The 24655-nt window shown below is 37.9% G+C and overlaps 1 protein-coding gene across 1 annotated transcript in view; it reads left to right on the forward strand.

Moving 5' to 3' along the window:
* farp2 (FERM, RhoGEF and pleckstrin domain protein 2) overlaps positions 1–24655 on the forward strand; it is a 93410-nt gene that overhangs the window by 38351 nt on the left and 30404 nt on the right. The window contains exons 7-13 of the mRNA XM_028444683.1: positions 2695–2809; positions 9648–9795; positions 10610–10705; positions 10814–10977; positions 11074–11142; positions 12311–12368; positions 12509–12779. Coding sequence (XP_028300484.1) covers positions 2695–2809; positions 9648–9795; positions 10610–10705; positions 10814–10977; positions 11074–11142; positions 12311–12368; positions 12509–12779 — 921 coding nt within the window. The remainder of the gene's footprint in view (positions 1–2694; positions 2810–9647; positions 9796–10609; positions 10706–10813; positions 10978–11073; positions 11143–12310; positions 12369–12508; positions 12780–24655) is intronic.

A 24655-nucleotide genomic window follows, 5' to 3' on the forward strand; every position in this document is an offset into this window, starting at 1 on the left:
CTGCACTATTTTGGTTTTGGAACATGATTGATTAATTTGAAGGTTTGAACTGGAGGAAAACAAGGCTATCCCTGTTATGTTGATGCTGCAGGGCACCAAAGAGTGTTACCTAGGTCCAAATTGCAGCATTAAGCAGAGATGATTAAATAAGTATCAACATGTTCGATGTTTGCCACGTGTTGTGGGAGTAGATCACACAATGTTCAGAAATCGTATTGTATTCATCTAAATAATAACCACTGTTATCCAAGAAGTTTATTATTATTTGTGCCATAGCATTTAGTCATCTTAAAAATGTAAATCCTTGTTTTAATCAGAAATAAATATAGTTAAAAGTGACCAAAAATGGTTGAAAAGGTGGTGAAATGGGATTTTAAAAAAACACAGAAATTGGTTGAAAGTTGCAAATTAAAGTGGGCAAAAATGGAAAGAAAAAGTGGTAAAAAAAAAAAAAAAAAAAGATTCAAAGTGTCAATATTGGCTTAAAAGTGGGTAAAAAAAAGTTTAACCTGGCAAATAATGGGCATGACAAATCATGAATGTGGTTAAATTGGCAAACAGAAGCATGAAATATGGTGAAAAGGTTAAAAGCTTCAATAATGGGTCAACGTATGTGACATTAGGTGGAAAAGTGGTGGAAAAGGTTTGCAGAAAAGGCATTGAAATGTGATGAAGAAGTAGCATAAATGGGAGCAAAAATGTGACATTAAAAAGTGATAAAAAATAGGTTAAAATATGGCACGTTTGGTGTAGTTGGAGAAAAAGGGCAAAAATGGGCTCAAATTGTTTTGAAAATATTCTGTTTCTTAAAGACATCTGGTGACCCCGTCCCTGTGTGTCGCGACCCCAAGGTTGAGAACCCCTGAGTTTGTGAACGTGAAGGATGTACAGTTAAAGCTGCCAGAACACATCAATCTAATTTTATAAACTGTACTTTTTTTAAAAGTTCTTCTCATCCACTAATGATGCTAGTGTGACCCCATGTGGCTTCTGCCGAAACACTCGAATTCAGCCATAATTGTCCGGACAACAAATTATGATAAACAAAGGAGGACAAAAATGATCTTTTTCTGGCAAAATAAAATGCAATAAATCACAGTGGCCATGTTGTAAATGTCATCCTAACATACTACTCATTAGGGCTGCTCAATCAAAATTATATTACGATTTTCATTATTACACCCAACGATTACAAAAATAACAATCAAGAAAAAAATATTATTTAAAAAAATATTATTATTATTATTTTTCACGTTTTACTCGCTAAATAAAACAAACCCACTATTTCGTACATCTACAAATAAGAAAGCTTGGCACACACATGTTATTAATACTAACTTTGAGTTGTTTAATCCGTGCACATGCAAGCTCCTCCCCTCCGCCCCGCCCCTCTCAAAACCAAAGCTCGCCTGCAGGCTAACATGAGGAAAGTTGTTGCTAATGGTCTGAAACATGGCAGGAGAAACGCAGCAAAAACAAGTGGCAAGTCAAATTGTCGTCTATGGAAACACTTTAGGTTTGATGATGAAGATCTAAAGCAAACTTTAAAACAAGAGCCCTGTTTACAAAGGTGTTAAAGACTAATGGAAGACAACAAGAGATGCTTTTATTTTGAAAAGGGAAGCCGGTCCCAGGACCATTTTACATTCCGTTCGTAATGCATCATGAGGCGGTTGAGTATGACTAGTGTTCCCACCGTCAATCTTTGCATACTATTTAATGTGAACTACATACTAACATTGACATCAGACTTAGTATGATTAGTACGTTAGTATGACCTTCATAACACAACCGGTGAGAAACTAAAAACACTTAAACTCCATCTTTTTATTCTCCCACGTGACTCCAAATCCCACGATGCAATGCACAAAACCTTTCCAAAGTTCCAGTCACATGAACATTTGTCAACAGATGGGTTGTTTATGGTGAAGTTGATGAACTATCGAGAGTCAGTTTTTACCTTCAACATTTGTTTGTATGTCCTTATCAGAGAAAATGGCTTTTGGATGAAATACAGGTAGAGTTTATGTGGATATATCAATATCATTACAAACATGACAACTTTGTTTAAAAAAGATAAATCTCCTTCATAAACACAACAGTATGATCCCTATTATAAACATGGGCTTTCAGGCTAATCCACCTTTAGGCATTGCAGCAATGAGAGACTCGAGTGCAGTGGTTTCCAAACTGGGGGTTGCATCTCCTAGACTGGCCTTTCATGTTAAGGTTTCATTTATCTTTCATTGATCTCCTGACATGTTTCGACTGTCAACTGCCAGTCTTCTTCAGAGGTGTCTGCTGATGGCTTTGATGTGGCCTAAACTTCTGAAGTAAACTTCCTGAAAAAAGTTGTCTAAATAAATGAAACCTTAACGTAGAAGAACACAAAAATAACTTGCTGAACCATGTGCATGAAAATGTTTTTTTTTTTGCACCTTAGTAATGAAGAGGTTCATTATTATTGTTCTAAAATATTAATTTTTATGACATTTGAAGAAGAATAGTTGAAATGTTTATATTGTTCAAAAAAGGTTACTTAACGTTTTATTGTGATGGGGGGGGTCTGACAGTTTTCTATTCTTCAATGTGGTGCAGCAAAAAGAGTTTGGGAACCACTGCTCTAATGAGTTTGTTAATGCTAATTTGCTAATTGCTAATGTGCTGCTGCTTCTTCTCCTTCATCCACCACAGCTGAGGTTGGCGACTACGATGACGGAGCCATCAGAGACTTCCTGAAGACAAACAAGCTGCTGCCGTACCAGGAGAAAGTCCAGGAGCGGATCATGGAGCTGCACCGCAGACACATGTGAGTTCCACTCTTTACCTGCTGTGAGGATAAAACGCTTCATCATGTTCTCAGATTACTGTTGAGAATAAATGCATTGGTTACCATGATCAGGATCATTGATCCCGATCACTCTTAAAGGGATCCTCCACTGTTTTTACAAATGTCACTTAAAGTCTTTGAAATGTACTTATTAGTAGTAGATCTATGTCTAACAGAACACATTATTTTTGTAATATTTTTTTTCAATGAACTTTAAAAAATGGAACTACTGTACAGTTTTAGAGCCTGTGTTCCTCCATTTTGCAATCACATGATTGATGATGTCACACGGCCCCACTGCCTGTAAACATCCCATTGTTTTCTGTTGAAGTGAAACATTCAGCCTGATTTTTAGATCATTTAGTAGATTTTTAGATCATTTAGCAGTTTTTTCAGTCACAATAACAACTTGTGCTGCTTTTGGTTGCTCTAAATAATCAGGAAATGTAAAGATGTTGATGTATACCTTTTTTGTTTACCGAAAGAGGATAAAAACAGTTGTGACCCGAAAAAATAATCTGTGCCCGCAGCGGCGTGACAGTTCCAACTGTGCGGTTTGGTAGTAGACAATGAAGCAGAGAAGAAGATCTCTCCTAAGTGACCTTTACCCTCCCTTAAACACTGCGTGGCTGATGCACTTGTGGCAGAAGTTAGCGAATAATCAGTAGCTGGGTTTCCATTACAGATTTTCACAAAATAAAAGCGATATTTCTAAATGTCGACAAAGTATAACTGCGCTTTGAACGTGTTTCCATTAAATGTTGTTTTGAGCTGGAGCCTCGGTACTCCTGTGAAATTTCATCCCGCGAGACTTTGCCGCAGAAAGACGGACGCTCCGAACCTCCTTTTAACACTCTGTATTCCTTTGTTGTTTCACGTCTCATGTTAAGAATAACGCTACGAAATGTCCCGATCTCCTCCTCTGTCTAAACGTACCGTGTCAAGTTTACTCGAAGAGAAGTGGTCATGTGACCAGGTACGTCACGTCCTGTGACGTGTATTTGCGAACAAAGTTTTTCCATAGCGCTTTTACGACACATTTCAATATTGAAACGTTTTTCGATATTTGAGTGTTTTTTTTAAAATGTGGGTGTTTCCATTACTAGTTTTTATTGTATTTTTTAGATTTTGTGCATTTCTAAAGGTAATGAAAACACAGCTACAGACAGTTGAAGACACACAAACCCTGAGGATAAAAGTCCTTTTGGGTGGGAATCCTTCAACAGAAAAGGAAGGTGGGAATTACCACTTCAATGTTTGTTTTCATTTCAACCCTAAACACTCCTGTTTGTTGACATTCTTGCGCAATGCATTGTGGGATGTGGAGTCTTGTAAATGGATACATAGAAGTGTTTTTATTTCACTCTTACTGTGATTTGGGTTTTTTCACCCGACAAAGACTCAAATTTTGTTCTGTTAGGCCCTGTGATATCAGAATGAACTTTAGTCAGTTATTGTTTTTGTTCATAGTGGTTTGGTGATGTGTAGCATCACTGCTTCACAACTCAGAAAAACTGGGTGGGAGCTGCGTTTGTGTTTAATGTTTCAGTCACATTCCAAAAATGAATTAATAGACAAGGGAGTGTCTAAATTGACCTGTGTGCGTGCGTGTGTGTGAGAGAATGGAGATCAAAACAAAAATAAATACTTTTGATTTATTGATCTATGAGGCCAATACTGCCTTTTGTTTGTCTTCAGTAGCGTTAAAGGCTACCTGTAGTGGAAATGCATATGATATGTGTTAAATATATTACCAATAAAGAAAATATGTGCACATTAAAAACACACATTAAGAAGATTTTTTTTGAGCGATTTTATACCTTGGGACATAAACTATGGATAGTCGCCATTTTGGTCAGAATATGACGCACATTTGTTGATTCCTGTTAGCTGTTGGTAGGCAACAGTGTTTCATTGGTCTACAGTTTCTGAACAATGGCGGAGTGTAAAGCTGTGGTTGCTATAACAACAAGAGAAAAACCCCACAGAAACATTTCTTTAGTGAATCTGAGCCAAATAACGACAGTAAGTCTGAGTTATCCAGACATTGGCTTCCTAATATCGGCATGGGATACACACAACTTTTATGTTGAAATGAAATTTGATGGTATGTGAGGACCGCTTGAAGCCAAGCTGCTATGAGAGGGATTCTTTGGGCTAAGCTAATACGGTAAGCTAATGGGCACGAAGCCAAAGTTACGTCTGAAACCAGATGCGGTCACAATAGATTTTCTTCACAGGAACTCGTTGAATGCAGCTTCTAAGCGTACTTGTTCAGAGGACTACTATGTTTCTGCTTACAGGGGATACTGTGGGGGGTGTCATGGCACTAACCACACCCCCACCACATTGTTCCCTCTTTTTTATTTGTGGCTAAATTAATTCTGCCAGGAGAACTTAACTGTTTGTTAGGGCGCTGTCAGGTCACAGTTTCTAACCATATTTTTCCACTTACAACATCTAACTACTCAGCCATGACTCGTTTCTGCTGCTAACAACAACTGTGTCCGTTAGGCTAATTCTGATGCTGAGTGGGAGGCACACAAGAAGCAGGAAGTTGGTGAGAAAGATGATATTTAATCCTCTCCTAACATACATTCTGGATACACTTTATCACTGAGGGAGAGTTCCCACACGGCTGCTGAAAAACTACACTTGCCACAATGTAAACAGACCTGTTGCCCATCTACCTCCCACAATGCACCATTTCTTTAAAACGACAGACCATGCATATCAATGAACGTGCGTCATATCCTATCCAAAATGGCGGCTCTCCATAGTTAATGGTTTAAAATCATTCTAAAAAGTTATTTTAATGTGTTTTTTTTGTACAAAAAGATGAACATATTTTGTTTATTGGTAATACATTGAACACATTTTTTGTTACACACATTTCCACTACAGGTGCCCTTTGATGTTTAGTTTGTGCAGCAGTTTCTCATAATTAAAGTCATCCTGACCATCATTAAAATGTATTTCTTCATACATCATGAAGAACACAATAAGTGTTCATGTTCTTTATGTGCAGTAAATCAGCCTGATGGCATAAACTCTGCCTTTTGTGTGTCGAGGGTGATTCATAATCGTTTACTGTTAATTACATCAATAGCTAGTGATGGATCTCAAAGGTAGCGTAGGCATATGAGTGGGCACGTAATCTTGTATTACCTTATTGTTACTTGGCACTACAGTGATTTACAGGGCGGTTTGTATGAGATCTTAGTTGTCCATCCATGCAATCGTGAAAAAATGCCAAAAAGATAGTTGAATAAGGTCTGCTGCAGCTTCTAAGATTGAACTGGCTGTATGTATGGTTTAGTTCTTAGTTTGTGTCCTGAAAGGGTTGATTGATTTAAAGGAATCATCCACTGTTTTTACAAGTTGAGCCTAAAATCTTTAGAATATCTGTCTTAACAAAACACATTATTATGCACATGTTAATTTAGTTGACTATTAACTGGTACTACTTAACAGTTTTAGAGCCTGTGTTCCTCCATCTTGAAATCACGTGATTGATGATGTCACATGGCCCCACTGCCTGTAAACATCCCATTGTTTTCTATTGGAGTGAAACATTTAACCTGATTTATAGATCATTTAGTAGCTTTTTAAATCATTTAGCAGCTTTTTCAGTCAAAATGACAACTTTGTGCTGCTTTTGGTTGCTCTTAAAAACCAGGAAAAGTTAAAGATGCCGATGTGAACCTTTTTTGATAAACAAAAAAGGATCAAAAACAGTGCGCTGACATGCTCTGGTGGCTTTAGTTAGCGAGTAAATCACAGACTGTGGACCCAAGAGGACTTCTTTCAAGTCTTCAACAGTCCGTGAACTGTTTAAGGGCGAATAAAGGTCCCTTTAGGTGTGAAAAAAAACAATTTTAACATCATTGTTCCGTAGTTTTAATATCAGTCCCTGCTGGGTCATCACTTCAAACATTGTTGATTTATTTAAAAAAAAACTTTTAACCAATTTTTCTGTAATTTAAGGGAATTTTGTGGAATTGTTTGTGAGAAATTGCAATATTTGTGGGAAAAATTGAGAGTTTTTTCCACAAATTGGAATAAAAAATGACTGCATTCATGTGATATGAACAAAGTAAAATGGCAAGTCCCTCAAAATATCGGAGAGATAATCTTGGTGAATTTGAGTTGATATCTACAACTGCATTATTTAGTAAATTACATAATAATTAATGTTTTCTCTGTCTGTTTTACTGCCTCCTGCTAAATGATCTAAAAATTTAGTCACTCCAATAGAAAACAATGGGATGTTTACAGGCAGTGGGGCCGTGTGACATCATCAATCACATGATTTCAATATGGACTAACACAGGCTCTAAAACTGTAAAGTAGTCCTATTTTTAAAAGGAAATAAAATGAATATGGTGCATAATAATGTGTTTTAACAGACATAGTAGGCTAGGGCATTATCCGAATTTTGAAACTGTCAAACCTCCTCCTCATTTTAGCGCGGTATACGGTATTACCATGACTAATTAAAAATTATGGCTCAGACAGCGTCAACTTCATGGTGACCGTGGGTCCTTAAAAAGTCTTAAAATGTCCCAAATATTTTTTGTACTAATAAAAGACCTTAAAAAGTATTAAATTGTGTTAAATTCAGATAAGATAGATGATAAAATGTGCTGTAGTCATGTCACCACGATAGTTTCTGCTGAGAACAGACTGATTCCCATTCCATCTCGCCATAGGTCTGGGGCTCTTATACACAGCACATCCAGGCATATCACACCATTTACTAGTCAGGCTCATATTATCACTATAGACAGACCAAAGAATTATGGTAATCAATGTATGCTACGCTCCGCTCAGTGCACGGAGACACACAGTGGTGTTGCTTTCTCTGTGTTAGAGGCAGCAGCACTGCTGTCGGAGGTTCAGTGCAGTAGTCGGACTGTCCTCTGTTAAACTCCATCAGTTCTGACTGTTAAACACTGAGACACACGTGTGTTGCATGTATTTCTCTTCTCTACTTTCTCCCTCTCTCTCTCTGTGGAGGCGCTGTCACCTGACGACAACCCATTCAACACTGAGCACATGAGTTCTCCTGGACATAGAATCATGTTTAGGCGTTAATAAATCATATTTATTATTTAATCTTTATCTCCTATATAAGTGCATTACATTTTTTATTTTTAAATTAAAGAAAAAACGTTTTTTTTAAATGACATATTGAAACTGATGCCGTTACATTTTGATTACACCACGGTATTACCGTATTACTGCCCAAGCCTAAGACATAGATCTACTAATAAGTACATTTCAAAGCTTTTAGGCCAAACTTGTAAAAACAGGAGGATCCCTTTAAATACTCTGATGCAGGATGTTGGTACTTCCACATTCTTGTCTCTGCTATTGGACGACAGCTCTTTAAAACGTGCATGTCGTCTGTGCCCTTTTCACACAATGTGTTTACTGTGAACCAAAGCCATCGTGTATTCTTCTTTTCCTGCCCCCACTTTACTCGCCCCGCTCTTTTCCCACCACCACCACACTGTTACTGTCCCAGTGCTAATAGTGGCTCCTTTCAGCCCAGTGTACTTGGCCACACTAAAGGCTTGGGTTAATCTGGAAGCACAAGTAGTGAGTTCTCCAGGCTAATCCCCTCACTTAGTGCGCTCTATTAGCCATTAGGCCAGTGGGGCACAGGAGGATTTCACTGCTGAGCGGATGAACACATTTAGAATCAGGTGATGATTGGATGGATGGATATGTCTACCTAACATGCAGTTAGCATGTAATCACATGCTTTTAAATAACCATGATGAAATCCATGTTATTAAAGCATTAAGGAGTGTTGTTTTTCCTACGAGTGTGAGTTGTTTCATCTCTGTGTGTTCCAACCAAAGTTAAATATTACAGCTGTTGGTTGGAAATGTAAAGCTGCACCACAATCATCTGTGATTAATCAGTTTTTGCCAGCATTTCTTTAAATAAACCAGTAGTGATTTTCATTTCAGTGCATCGCTAGTTATCATAAAGACCTCCCTTATGTTTTATGAACCTGAGTCTATATAAATGTAGCTGGAAACTCAACATGTGCTTAAACATGAACTCTTGCTGTTTGTAGTGTTAGCTGCTGCTGCTAGTTGGGCAGTTAAGTTACCTAATTTATTTCATTATTAGTATTTTATTTTGCAAAACTTTTTTTCACTTGAATCAAAGAAAAAAAGTGTTCAAACTCAATGTTTTGGGTCTCAAATTTAATTTTTTACATTCAAACTTTTTCAATCAAAAAAAAAAAAAAAAATATATATATATGTATACTGTGTATATATATATATATATATATATATATATATATATATATATATATATATATATATATATATATATACGTATATCAAGGTGTTCAAATGCAGAAAAATATTTGAGACCCAAATCAGTCTTTTTTGTATTTGTGCCATATTATGGTAGTACATTTGTGTCTTTATTATTCAATTAAAAAAAAAACAAATGTACTACCATAATATGGCTCGAATACAAAAAAAGATGACTTCAATAAAAAAAATATTGTCAATCAAAGAAGTAGTGTTCAATGCAATTACAGTATTTGGATCTCAAATATTTTTCTGCATTTAAATACTATTTTCTTTGATTGAAAAGGTTGTTTTTTATTGAATCTTCCTCCATAAAATTGCATTACATAACAAAACTTCACACCCATTTGCATCTTTTCTTCTCCTGTCCATAACACACAATTAGATTTCGTTGGGGTGATTACATCAATTTGTATTCCTTATTTTGTTATATACAATGATTGTGGAACTTTTGTGTCTCATATCGTCTCCACCAGAGGCCACACTCCTGCAGAATCAGATTACCAAATCCTGGAAATTGCACGCAAACTGGAAATGTACGGCGTCCGCTTCCACCCAGCAGCTGACCGTGAAGATACCAAGATCAACCTAGCTGTGGCTCACATGGGGCTCCAGGTTTTTCAGGTAAGTGTAAATGATTCCAAAAAGAACCAAAACAACACAAAAAACACACAAAACAACAAAAATGAGCGAAAAGCACACAAAACAACAAAAAATGAGAGAAAAACATACAAAACAACAAAAATGAGCGAAAAGCACACAAAACAACAAAAAATGAGCGAAAAGCACACAAAACAACAAAAAATGAGAGAAAAACATACAAAACAACAACAAAGACACTCAAACTATTTTTTTCTGTAGAAATGCTCGTTCTAAACAATGACATGAAAGTTGATAATTTTTGTGGCTACTTTGTGATGATTGATGCTCATCTCTACACTAACTAAAAAAAACACAAAATGACAAAGTTTTGGAATATTATACGCAAAAAGGCAACAAAAACCACTCAAGATGACTACAAAATAATTCCTGAAAAATATACTAAACAAATACAAAAATGACTCCCAAACACACAAAATAACTGATAACACACCACACGACAGAACTATCAAGATTAATGACAGAAGATTATGCAACAGAAATGTGCACAATTACTTAAAAAAGGACACAAAACAACAAGAATACATTAAACGACAACTAAAATTTACAAAAAATGACAGAAAATCATACAAAACAAAAAAAATGAAGAAAAACCTACAAAACAACAACAAAGACACTTGTGTTCTGTAGTAAATGCTCTGATTGGTACTCGCTCTAAACAATGACATGAATGTTGATAATTTGGCTCTCAGAAAAATCTAATTTTTGTGGCGCCATTGTGATGAAAGTTGCTAATCTCTGCCTTCAGTGACCGTAGTTTTCCCATCTTGTGTCTTAGGGTTACACAAAAATAAACACCTTCAACTGGTCCAAGATTCGCAAACTGAGCTTCAAGAGGAAACGTTTCCTGATCAAGCTCCACCCAGAAGTCCACGTATGTGTTATTTTTTTTATCACACGCGCGCACACACTCTCTGTACAAACCGATGAGTGTGTTACACTGGTGTCTAAGCCCATGCTGCCTCTTCACTCTCGTGTTCAGGGCCCCCATCAGGACACTCTGGAGTTCATGATGTCTAGTCGAGACCAGTGTAAAGTGTTTTGGAAAATCTGTGTGGAATACCACTCCTTCTTCCGTCTGTTTGACCAACCTCAGCCCAAGACTAAAGCCATCCTGTTCACCCGAGGCTCATCCTTCAGATACAGGTGTTGTTAAACTCTAAACCATAGCTGTATGTTCAACAGATTAAATACTACTGTGTCTTAATAAGTTAATGCTTCAAACTGGAACCATTGTTTCAGTGGACGGACGCAGAAGCAGCTGGTGGATTATGTGAAGGAGAACGGTGCGAAAAGAACCCCTTACCAGAGGTATTTCTTCTTTCAAAACCAAAGAACCAAAGAGCAAATTTGTTAGAGCCCGATATGTAACAATAACCCGAAATGTAATAAAGCCCAAAATGTTCCAACTGGTCAATAATGTAACAAGATGCTCAGCCCAAATTGTAAAAACTAGTGGTGGGACTCAATTAAGAAAAATAATCTAATGAATTAAAGACTGTAATTAATTACGGTCACATTTTCTCTGCTCGCTCTTTCCCACCTTTATCTGTTCTTGCTGCTGCTTTGTTTTGTCTGGACTTGCAAATCTAATAGGAGCCTCTCCCTACATCTCGATCCAAAACCGGAATTATGGAATTGATCAGTTGGTCTCTCAATGCAATCGATCAAATTTTTTCATCAAAAGAGCTGGCAGTGGTGAGCCCGCCTGTCCAAGCGAGGCCGTGGGAGACATCTACATGATTGGAATTATGGTAGCAGGCATGCTGCTGATTGGAGCTGGCAGCTTTCTATCGCAGAGTCCGTATGACGTTGGCAGCTGTTTTGGGAAGGCTGTCAGTCATTTCTCATGGATGGAGCAGGGCTCTCAAAACGCAGACTCATGCTACTTTGGAATGTTTATGCGGAATTGAATCCAACTTGGAGAAGTTGAATGCTCAGCTGCAAGTTAAGGCCACCCTATTGGATTACTGCTGGAGACCAGGACTCAAGGCGATATCGAAATTGAGCTAGCCTGAATCGAAAACAAATTGCTTATCATCATTGGCTCTCAAAGCCACCCGTCAAGGCTGTTTCATCTATCCATCAAGTTGTGCAGAAAGATGCTCCGTTCTCAATACTCCTCCTCCTCTCCACCACCACCATTTGGAACTTTGTTTCTGAACCAGATCTACTCAAGGTCGTCACACGTCATCTGACTGTATCAGAATGGAGCGAAGGGATTATATTTCAGCGCCTTCGTTGGCTGTCTGTCCACCAAAACGTGGGTGAAGCGCCCACAAGAGGCTGCACGTGCGTGCCCCCCAGCGGCTGGCAATCCTTTTCTTTTCTCCACCCTAACTTTTTATGTTTTGGGCTTAGCATTTTTGTTACATTATTAACGTTTCTTTTAATTACATTTTGGTTCGTTGTTACATATCAAGCTCCAACATGCCTTTGTTTGAAAAACTCTGACGTTAAGATGTTTTTTACTTTTCAGGAGGAACAGTAGGATCAGAATGTCTGCACGCTCCCTTGCAACAGATGTGCCAAAACAGGTGAGATAGAAACATGGTTGGCCTGTGATTAGAAGGTGTTTCTGTGCTTAAAGCCGACGTTCTCTTCCCTCCCTCCCCCCCACACTTGTCCCCCTCCCCATGCGTGTGTGTGTGTGTGTGTGTGTGTGTGTGTTTTCCAGAGCTTGTCGTTCAACGACAGTCTCAGGACTGCAGGCTCTCCGTGTTCCACCGTATCCTTCCACTCCATGCACCTCCCCAGCCTCCTCTCCAGGACGGACGCCAAACCGCCGCCCCACGCCTTGTGCCCTCGGATGACTACAGCGTCTCCCCAGCAGCTCCAATGCCAACAGCAGTCCGTTCAGCCCCCCTTGCAGGCCGCTGCCAGCCCCCCCTGCCCCCCGAAGGAAGAAGCTGTGAAGACTGCGTCCACCTCTCCGTACACGTTTCAAGGTGCCTCCAGCAGTTCAGCAGCAGGACGCTGCAGCCCCTGTTTTGTGTGTGTAGATGGTGGGACTACCCAACCGCAGTCCTCCAAAAATGGCAATGAGGATCGTGATCATAGGGGGGGAAGGGGGTGTGGCGTGGGTGGGGGGAGGATGAAGGGCGTTCTCACACCTGAGGCTTTTGAGGCCGAGCTTTTGCGTACGACACACAACCCCATGTTTTCCCTGTCCAGCCCCCCCCTGCAGGTCACTGAGGAGTTTATAGATGACGATCCCACTCAGATGTCCTTTTACGGGGGGGCCGAGGAGGCCTACCATGCTGAGGGTGCGGAGCTTTGCACCAACACTCTGTTTAGTGTGGGAATGGAGGATCTGAACGGGAACACCAATCCGTTCCCCGACAGAAACCTGGGCCACTCTGAGACCAGCTCATTGGTTAACAACCGCTCTGAGTGCAGCTCATTGGACAACCTGGGGCTCAGCTCGGCAAGCGAGCCAATGGGGGGACAGGATTCGTCCTCGCTCCGCCTGCCGGGCTCCGACGTTCAATCGGAAGGCAGCTCTATGGTGAACTTCCCCACGTACTCGGTGCGCTCCGAGAGCAGCTCAGCGCTGCAGTTCACTGACCTGGTGGAGCAACTAGAGCAGCTCAGCTACCCCCCCACCGCCACCGAGGGCTCCGGGAACGGCAGCTCGGACTCAGACTCCGACTGGGGCTCTGACAGCGTCCTGCCGCCCGAGCAACACCTCTTTTACTCCAACCCCCTGACCGGGGGGGCGGGGATGGAGGATTTCCTATTGCAGTGCCACAACCTGCAGAGTCTGGCACTGGCAGAGCCTCCGGGTGCCTCGCACATTAACATGTAGTTCACATGGATCCTCACTCCAGAGCTGCTCTGTGCGTGAGACGCCAGTGTTAAATACACGGTGTTAAATAGAAGCTGCAGCAATAATTCTATCAAATTCACTTTGTCGTCTTTTTAGTTATATGTTACGATTTCATTGATTCAGACAACATTTTTTCAGAAAGTTTACTTTGATCTCCTGACATGTTTCCACTGTCAACTGCAAGTCTTCAAAGATCAAAGTAAATTTTCTGAAAAAACCCCTAATATATTATTCAAAAAGAAGAAAACACTAACTTACTCGAATTACTACATGGAAGTCAAGAAAACATAAAAGTGATCAGCCGACACCTCTGAAGAAGACTGGCAGTTAACAGGAAGTTTACTTTGATCTCCTGACATGTTTTGACTGTCAACTGCAAGTTTTCTTAAGAGGCATCTGCTAATCGCGTTGATGTTTTTTTGATTTCCGCGTTATAATTTCAGCAAGTTAATTTTTAATAATATGTTAAGGTTTCATTTATTCAGACAACTTTTTTTCTGGAAATTTCCTTTGATATCCAGTTTTCTGGCAGTTGACTTTGATCTCTTCTTTAGAGATCAAAATACATTTCCTGGAAAAATATAACCTTAACAATATTCAAAAAGGAGACCAAATTAACTTGCTGGAATTATTGCGTGGTAGTCAAGAAAACATCAAAGCGATCAGCAGACGCCTCTGATGAAGACTGTCAGGAGATCAAAGTAAATTTCCTGAAAAAAAGTTGTCTGAATAAATGAAACCTTAACATCGTACACATCTGCAGCGATGATGTAATCAAAAGGCTTCAACATGACTTCACATCTGAAGCCATGTGAGCTTGTTTCTGGTTTTCCTATTTTTTACTTATTTACGTCCAAACGTCTCCTGCTCATCATGCAGGTTATTTTCAGGTATTTTCTTTCTTAATGTCACTGAATGACTTCCTCTTCTCTGACATCTCGTGCTTTAGAAACGACTCTTTTTTTTTTTTTTGGTCATTATTGTTTTTCCTTCCATCATTATTAAATATGCAAGGCCATTATGTGCTCTTATTTTGGCAGGTTAGGATCATTCTCCAACTTGACATGATTAATGTACCAACTAGGAATTGTTTGTCTTTTTTTGACATTTTTACAAATATATGAACGCAGTGTTATTTGACTATTTTTTTTTAAGACGAGGCTGCAGTATTTTTTTATTCATTTCATTCAGTTTTGTGTTTCTTTTGCACTTTTTGACATGTTGCTTGGAATTAGTTTTTTTTAGCCCTGCTCAGAGTAGGAGTAATATTTTTTTTAAAAAGCAAAAATAATCCAAATTTGGGTTTAAAATGGGACTAAAAACATTATCACTAAATGTACAAATATGGTAATTAAGGAGTGTGAAATATCAGGAAGAGGATTTGGGCCACTGGGGAAAAACAAAAACAGATTCAGCAGTGGAAGAAAAACAAATTACAATTGTAGAAAACTTTTTTTTTTAAAGTTAAAATCCTTTTTTTTTGTCTTGATTTTTTATTTTAGTCTTGTTTTTTTGTTTTGTTTTTTCCATTTTCATGTTATTATTTCATTCCGCTTGCAAGTTCCTAAAAAAAAGGACTGGAAAAAAGAGTTAAGAAAATAAAAAAAATAGAATATACTGTATATATATACACAGACAAAAAAGTTTAAGACTAAAAATATATATATTAAAAATCAGACATATGGTTTTGTTCTTCATTTGTAATTATTTTTATTTTTTTCCCCCAACTTTCCCTAATCCTCTTTTGTAGAAATAGACTGATGATCAAAGTAATTTTCATTTGACTTATTGCAACTCTAGGTTAAAAAATATGATCAATATTTCACTTTAACATGTTTTTCGTGCGTGTCCTCATTCACAAAGTGCTTCATCTAACGTTCAGTCTGACTCTGTCTTCCTGTGGTTGGGCTTCATTGATCTTATCTCAGGGTTAAAACTCAACCACTTTCTTCACTTGTGTCCCTTAGTGACACCTGCTGGCTGAAGTCTTCACTAACACAGTAGCTCTAGCTTTATATCATACCTTTAAGTGTTAAAAAGTGCATGTTCACGTCAACTAATATTTATCTTTTAGCTCGAGCTTTGTTAAAGAATGTAAAGTGTGTTTATGCATGAGCCACAGTGTCCACTTTTATCTCCATGAATGTATCCTAATGTATTGATCGATAAAGAGCTGCAGTGAATATTATCATTGTTAGCATAGAGGCTAATCTTCTTTTTGTGATCCATGAAACCAAAGCATGACATGCTTTTGTTCTCTTCTCGGTGCTGGTATCATTCTTTCTCTTCTTTTGTTTTGTTTTTTTTTTTAATACATTATCTACCTGTGAGTCGATGTTTTGCATTGTTTTAACATAATGCGGATCTTTCTTTGCACATTTTGTTTCATTTTGTTGTTTTATGTCAGATTCAGCAACATATCTGCTGTCAGCTAGGGCTGGGCAATATATCGAGATTCAAGATCTATCAGGTTTTCTCTTTTGGCGATATAGAAAGTTACAATATCACCTCTATATATATATGATATACTGTATATAGCTTATTTTGTATTAAAATACTAGTTTTAATAGTCACTACTTTCACTACTTCTCAGAACAGCATGAAAATCTCAGTTAGATTATCACTGAGTGCATCCTAAACAAGCCACACTACAGAACTCACTCACACGTGCTGTCCCTTAGAGGAGAAAAAGCCAAAAGTGGCACATATTGTGCAGCTGTTTGTAAAAACAAATGTACCAGTCCCTTTTGTTTCGTGTGTTGTCCTTTTATTTTATTTTTTTATGTGTTTGTGTATTTATGTTGTTTTTTGTGTACTGCTCCATTTATTTGTATGTTTTTGTAGTGTTTTTGTGTATTTTTTTGCTGTTATTTTTTGCATTTACCTTTGAGGCCACTCGTGTTTTAACCATTCTTAAAGCACCGTGATATTATTTCATCCTGTTTAGCATTTTCATCAGCAAATTTAACCCTGAATTGTTTTTCTGACTTTATTTGAATTAAAATGATCTAGATTTATATCGTATATCGCCATTTTGAGAAGAAATATTAAAATATGATTGTTGGTCCATATCGCCCAGCCCTAGTGTCAGCTGTGTCTTAAAGAGACTTCACAGTTGTTTAATGGGATCAGTTTTCAGCCTTAAAGGAGAATCTACCTTCAGATACAGGAAACAAGTCTTTAAGCGCGTACAAAACCTCGTCTTTTATATAGAATCAGGGTGTAAGTTAACACGATTCCATCTCGATTCTTTGGACGATAGATACAATGTTTTATATCACAAAGCGTCGGTTTGATTTTTATTCAATTTATTTCAGGAGTACAGAAGCGGATTAAGGTCAACTTTGATGGGGAAAATGATTTTTGGCAAATCAAGATTAAAGTCCAAATGTCGAGATTAAAGTTGAGATTTCGAGAATATAGTTGAAGAATAATGACGAAATTAAAGTCAAAAACACAATATTAAAGTTGAAATGATGAGATTTTGAGAATAAAGTTGAAATATAATGACGAGATCAAAGTAAAAAACACTAGATTAAAGTCGAAATGTCGAGATTAAAGTTAAAATTTCAAGATTAAAATTGAGCTTTTGAGAATAAAGTTGCACTATAATGACAAGATTAAAGTAAAAAACACAAGATTAAAGTTGAAATGTCTAAAGTTGAAATTTGGAGAATAAATTAAAGTCGAGATTAAACGTTTGCAAATATAAATCTACGGAAGCTGACGATATTATCACAATATGGTATTCTGAGTTTAGTTTTGAGATATCAACTTTAATCTCGTCTTTTTGACTTTAATCTCAACATATTTCAATATCATTCTTGACATTTCGATTATTCTTGATTTGTCCAAAATAATTTTCTCTATCAAAATTGTCCCTAATCCTCCTCCGTACAGGAGCCATCAGTCGATTTAAGACAATATTATATTTCCGTTTAACACGATCGGTTACATTAGGAGACAAAGATGGAAAAAAAAATTCCAATGTTTTGGTCATTTTATTTTTTAATTGCTGAAAAGTTTTAGATGTTTAAATGAAAATAATTATTTTCTTAAAGTTGACGATGTCGATTGATGGTTTGAGTTTCAGTCGATTTGAGTGGATCAAATATTCAAGAGTAACTAAACCCTGAGTCGTGCGTCTAAGCTGGAAATTAAAAAAAAAAATGTCTTGATTAAGGGCGGGGCTAATGCAACAGTTAAGACACACCCAGTCTATACTATAAAATCTCCAAAGAAAAATCTATGCTATGAGTCACAGGTGATAGTTTTTTTATAAAACTCAAATTGTAATAGTTAGTAGGGGTGTACATTACCATGAATCTGACGATACGACTCACGATTTGCATGTTATGATACGATATATCGCGACACAAAACAATACGATATACAATACATCACATTATATCAATAATGACATATTTCGCCTTTCCAACTACAAAATGGTATGAAATACAATTTATTTAATTTTTCTTTACATTGCGAGAACAATTAAATGGTAACTTTTACTAAAACAAGTGGTATGTTTATCGTACTGTCAAAATACATTTATCAAAACAGTTCAACTTTTTCTTCTACAATAAGTTCTGAGTCTGTAAAGTTCTAAAAAAAAATAGCCACATACGTCTATAAAAGTATGTTTGATGAAAATAAAGTGCATTAGCTTCCTGCTAAAAGTCATAGAGTAGTGAGGTAGTTTAACAAGGTCTGATGGTGCGTTCACTGACACCTAGTGACTGGGCGTTTACTATGCAGATGTTGGCACAATTTAACGGTTTTGTTGTTAAAAAACATAATTAAAATAATTGATTTGGACATTTTTTGGATTGATACAATAATCGTGTGCTGAAATATTGCAATATGTCACAGAATTTATTCTTCCTACGCCCTTCGTAGTTTGTGTATTGTTCACTCAGGGTTTTTGATTGTATAAAAAACTAAAAACTTTCAGTATTATATTTTTAAGTGGAGTTTAAAATGAACCTCAGACACATTTCAAAGGGATTACAGGGATTATTGTTTGATGGTCTTTAGTGAGCTAAAAGTAGCTCAGTTAAATAGTACTCAAAGTTACTACTTACTTTCACCCCTTTATATTACGTAATAAATATATATAAATGGATCCCTTGCATACAGTAAATATTTCATGTAGAAACTTAAAAAGGAAGAGACCAAATCTTAAGTTATTTTCCACAAAGGCATCTGTATAAAATAAAGGGTTTGCCAAAATGTACAATTCTTTTTTTAAATAAAATAACACCAATGAATTCAATTAAAACCAGGCAAGACCTGTATTCACAGGGCAAATATGTTTTGGCAATTTCAAAAAATTGGAACACATCGTATTGTGTGTATTTTGTTGTTAAGTAATGTCCCATTATTTTGTTCTTTTTACTAATTAAATTGAAAGTAATAATGCAGGAAAAATGGAAAACTGACCATGACCTTGAGTAAAGGTCAAAGTCACACATTGAATGGAAATGTAGTTCAATGGTACCAGTCTGAGCACTGTATCTCAATTTGTGGCCAAGTTATAGGGAAAAAGTATTTTTTGTTTGTTTTTTGGCGTCATGAACTTTGACCCCTACCGATCTTTTTACTGGTAGGTCGTACAGCTTCGGTGTAATTAAATGAAATACTCCACTTGAGATGAGCTTTTCATAAATGTAAGCATTGAACTTGTACGGTAAATATTCATAGAGATATGGAAAATTTTGTTTTTTGACACTTGATGCGACCTTGACATTTTGGTTCCAAAATCCTATGAGATGACATACGTGTCATTAGTGCTGCATTAATAGTCTAGGAGGAGTTCCACAATAAATGAGTTGGGGAAGAAAAATAATAAGTCCTACGATAACAATGAATTTTGAATTGCCAAATACATATAATAAAATTCTCAGCTTCTATGTTTAACTACATTAATGAACTTTAAAACTGAGAAAATAACCTCCATTCAATGCTGTTTTGGTGCCGCACATTACGTTTAATCTGATTGGTCGGCTATGATGTGATGCATTTGATTGTTTATTGATTTATTTCATTTTTTGTAGTTTCACAATGTCCATCAGTAACGGTTGGGTGTAGAAATGTAATGAATGACTTCTTTTAAAACGTACTTAAGTACAAGTAAAATTACTGATTTAGAAATGTACTCAGAAAAGAACAAGTAGTACCCATGAAAGCAACTCAGTTACAGTAACGTGAGTATTTATTTAGGTACTTTCACCTCTGGCTGTACCTTTCAATTACAAACTTCTCTTCCTTTTTTTTGGAAAGTTAAACTTTTTACTGTTTTTTTTTTTTTTTTCTTCCTGTCTGCAGCGTTAACGTCGCTCTGTTTAAAGCACTTATCGTGTTTGATCTCATGTTGAGTGCATTCCTCTTTTAAAGTGCTCGCTATCTGCGTCAAAGGGAGGATTTAGTCTTTTATTGGCTTCTTTTTTCTCATTGTCATTTTGAAGGATTGCTGATGCTGAAACTTGGATTGTGTGGAAGCCACAGACGCAATGGCTTTGGCATTGTAGAGCATGACTATGCATTTTTGAAGGCCTTTTTTTTTTCTTCTTAAAGGTTCCGCCCCCTTTCAACTAAAACCTTGAATAAATGACGGGCTGAACATATTCAGCTGAGTGCGCTTAGGCACCAAGTAATCACCGTTTAATCCTGAACATGTATGTTTGACTAATTATAAACAACTTGTACTAAAACATGTCTGTATGTCTCACTCTCAAGAATAAAGTAATCACTTCTGGGTACCATGAATGTCAGACTTAAACTTCTTTATCAGATCAAAACTGAAATTAATCTTTCTACACTTAATAGTTTATTAAACCTGTCTCCTTTCCTCTGCCTCACCTGAAACTCTGTTTTCTGATTGGCTGTCTACGTATTAGGGCCACATTAAAATAAAATAAAAATATCTGAACTTTACAGGATTAAAAACTTAGTATTTTCAGAATAAAGTTAATATTTGGAGACTAGTCATTATTATTAATAATCATAACTTTAATCACTTAAAATTACAATTTTATTCATATACAACTTTTTTCTCAGAAAATTACAACTTCAATCTCGAAATATTACAACTAATCACGTAAAATTATGATTTTATTCTTGAAATATTACAATTTTAATCTAAAAATGTTACAACTTTATTCTTGAAATATTCTGACTTTAATCTCATAAAATTGCGATTTTATTACGATACGACTTTATTCTCAGAAAATTTCAACTTTATTTTCTAAATATTACTACTTTTATCTTGAAATATTATGACTTTAATCTCAGATTTAGATTTCATTCAAATACAACTTTATTTTCATGAATGTACAACTTCATTCTTGAAATATTACAAATGTAATCTTTTTTATTTTAAAGTGGCCCTAATACGCCATCATAGCTATCCTATAAACCTTCAGTTTTATTTGTCCTGCTTTTAGACATAAACCATAAAGTTTTTGTAATTTGACACCAGCATCACTCCTGTTTCTTTTGTTTTTTGAATATCTAAAGAAACTCAGAGTGAGTCCAAATGTTGAAAGGCCGTTTAAGGTCTGGATGAGTGAAAAACAAGCCCGTAAAAGCAGGAAGTCCTTCCCCACACACACACACACACACACTCCTTCTTCAGTGTGTGTGTGTGTGTGTGAACAGATGAACCTTCAGGGGTTTCTAGGGTCAGGTTTTCTGCACCAAAATTCCTCCAGCCTATTTCCAGCTGACTGTGCTGCTTGTTCACTCAGGCTTCTAGCCAATAATTCCTCAGTAGGCACACACACACATATACACACACACACACCCTCCCTCCCTGTGGGGCGCTTCAGATAAACCATAAACAACTCCTCGTCCTCCAGACCAGCAACATTCCTGATGAGTCTTTGCGTGAGCAATTGTTTCCGGGTCGAGTTTTTTTGTTTTTTTCCTCCCTTCCTTCCCCCGCTCCCTTTTCTCTTCTCATTGGTGGAAGTGGAAGAACAGCTGTGGCGTTCTTGGCTCGTTCTGTCCTTTTCTCTCTAACGTCTATAGGAGAATAAGCTGCAGAGCTGGTCCTCTGGAAGCAAATCCGCCTTTTATTGTGACACCATTCATCATTTTTTCAAGGGGATAAAAAGATGCCTGAGGAAAACATGGAAACTATTACATGCATGTTCCTGCTTTTCTACATGATTATGATCATGATGATGTTTTTCTGTCAAACTCCTTTTAGTTTGGGGGCTAAATATGGAAAAGTTTGTTCTCAAGTGGTCCGTAGATTTTAAGAGTAATTTCAACATTATTGTGCCATAGTTTACACTTCTACATATAAATATACTAGTGCAGTGTCCGTAGGAAGTATGTGTTTCTATGGAAAAGTGGGAGTGTCAGCGACATTTACTGTAGGTTTGTTTTGAAGTGTGTAGATGTATAACTATTGTGTTTTCATATATTTTGGCTTTTAGCAAGGGCACTGTAGGGAATTGAACCCTCATTCATTCTGATTCCAGTTTGTTGTCTTCGTGGATCCGGATCTCCTCAGACTGTAGCGGACTCGATCTGGACTCGTTTAGTGTCATCAATCCACAACAGTCAGTTTAGTTGTACACGGATTTTATAAAGCGTTTATGAAATACTTTATTAACAGTATCATTGCAGTCCAAACAAATCCGACGTTGCACACCCTAGAACCAAGCAACAGCCATGCACACAGTCACTGTAGAGTTAGGACTGATGACATCATCACTGTAGAGCTAGGACTGATGACATCATCACTGTAGAGCTAGGACTGATGACATCATCACTGTAGAGCTAGGACTGATGACATCATCACTGTAGAAATAGGACTGATGACATCATCACTGTAGAGCTAGGACTGATGACATCATCACTGTAGAGCAAGGACTGATGACATCATCACTGTAGAGCTAGGACTGATGACATCATCACTGTAGAGCAAGGACTGATGACATCATCACTGTAGAGCAAGGACTGATGACATCATCATTGTAGAGCTAGGACTGATGACATCATCACTGTAGAACTAGGACTGATGACATAATCACTGTAGAGCTAGGACTGATGACATCGTCACTGTAGAACTAGGACTGATGACATCATCACTGTAGAGCTAGGACTGATGACATCATCACTGTAGAGCTAGGACTGATGACATCATCACTGTAGAGCTAGGACTGATGACATCATCACTGTAGAGCTAGGACTGATGACATCATCATTGTAGAGCTAGGACTGATGACATCGTCACTGTAGAACTAGGACTGATGACATCGTCACTGTAGAACTAGGACTGATGACATCGTCACTGTAGAGCTAGGACTGATGACATCGTCACTGTAGAGCAAGGACTGATGACATCGTCATTGTAGAGCAAGGACTGATGACATCGTCACTGTAGAACTAGGACTGATGACATCATCACTGTAGAGCTAGGACTGATGACATCATCACTGTAGAGCTAGGACTGATGACATCATCACTGTAGAGCTAGGACTGATGACATCGTCACTGTAGAGCTAGGACTGATGACATCGTCACTGTAGAGCTAGGACTGATGACATCGTCACTGTAGAGCTAGGACTGATGACATCGTCACTGTAGAACTAGGACTGATGACATAATCACTGTAGAGCTAGGACTGATGACATCGTCACTGTAGAACTAGGACTGATGACATCGTCACTGTAGAGCTAGGACTGATGACATCGTCACTGTAGAGCTAGGACTGATGACATCGTCACTGTAGAGCTAGGACTGATGACATCGTCACTGTAGAACTAGGACTGATGACATAATCACTGTAGAGCTAGGACTGATGACATCGTCACTGTAGAACTAGGACTGATGACATCATCACTGTAGAGCTAGGACTGATGACATCGTCACTGTAGAGCTAGGACTGATGACATCGTCACTGTAGAGCTAGGACTGATGACATCGTCACTGTAGAGCTAGGACTGATGACATCGTCACTGTAGAGCTAGGACTGATGACATCGTCACTGTAGAACTAGGACTGATGACATAATCACTGTAGAGCTAGGACTGATGACATCGTCACTGTAGAACTAGGACTGATGACATCATCACTGTAGAGCTAGGACTGATGACATCATCACTGTAGAGCTAGGACTGATGACATCATCACTGTAGAGCTAGGACTGATGACATCATCATTGTAGAGCTAGGACTGATGACATCGTCATTGTAGAGCTAGGACTGATGACATCGTCACTGTAGAACTAGGACTGATGACATCGTCACTGTAGAACTAGGACTGATGACATCGTCACTGTAGAGCTAGGACTGATGACATCGTCACTGTAGAGCAAGGACTGATGACATCGTCATTGTAGAGCAAGGACTGATGACATCGTCACTGTAGAGCTAGGACTGATGACATCGTCACTGTAGAGCTAGGACTGATGACATCGTCACTGTAGAGCTAGGACTGATGACATCGTCACTGTAGAGCTAGGACTGATGACATCGTCACTGTAGAGCTAGGACTGATGACATCGTCACTGTAGAGCTAGGACTGATGACATCGTCACTGTAGAACTAGGACTGATGACATCATCACTGTAGAGCTAGGACTGATGACATCATCACTGTAGAGCTAGGACTGATGACATCGTCACTGTAGAGCTAGGACTGATGACATCGTCATTGTAGAGCTAGGACTGATGACATCGTCACTGTAGAGCTAGGACTGATGACATCGTCACTGTAGAACTAGGACTGATGACATCGTCACTGTAGAACTAGGACTGATGACATCGTCACTGTAGAGCTAGGACTGATGACATCGTCACTGTAGAGCTAGGACTGATGACATCGTCACTGTAGAGCTAGGACTGATGACATCGTCACTGTAGAGCTAGGACTGATGACATCATCACTGTAGAGCTAAGACTGATGACATCGTCACTGTAGAGCTAGGACTGATGACATCGTCACTGTAGAGCTAGGACTGATGACATCGTCACTGTAGAGC

This window comes from Gouania willdenowi, chromosome 4 (assembly GCF_900634775.1).
Source record: "Gouania willdenowi chromosome 4, fGouWil2.1, whole genome shotgun sequence".
Taxonomy (NCBI): domain Eukaryota; kingdom Metazoa; phylum Chordata; class Actinopteri; order Blenniiformes; family Gobiesocidae; genus Gouania; species Gouania willdenowi.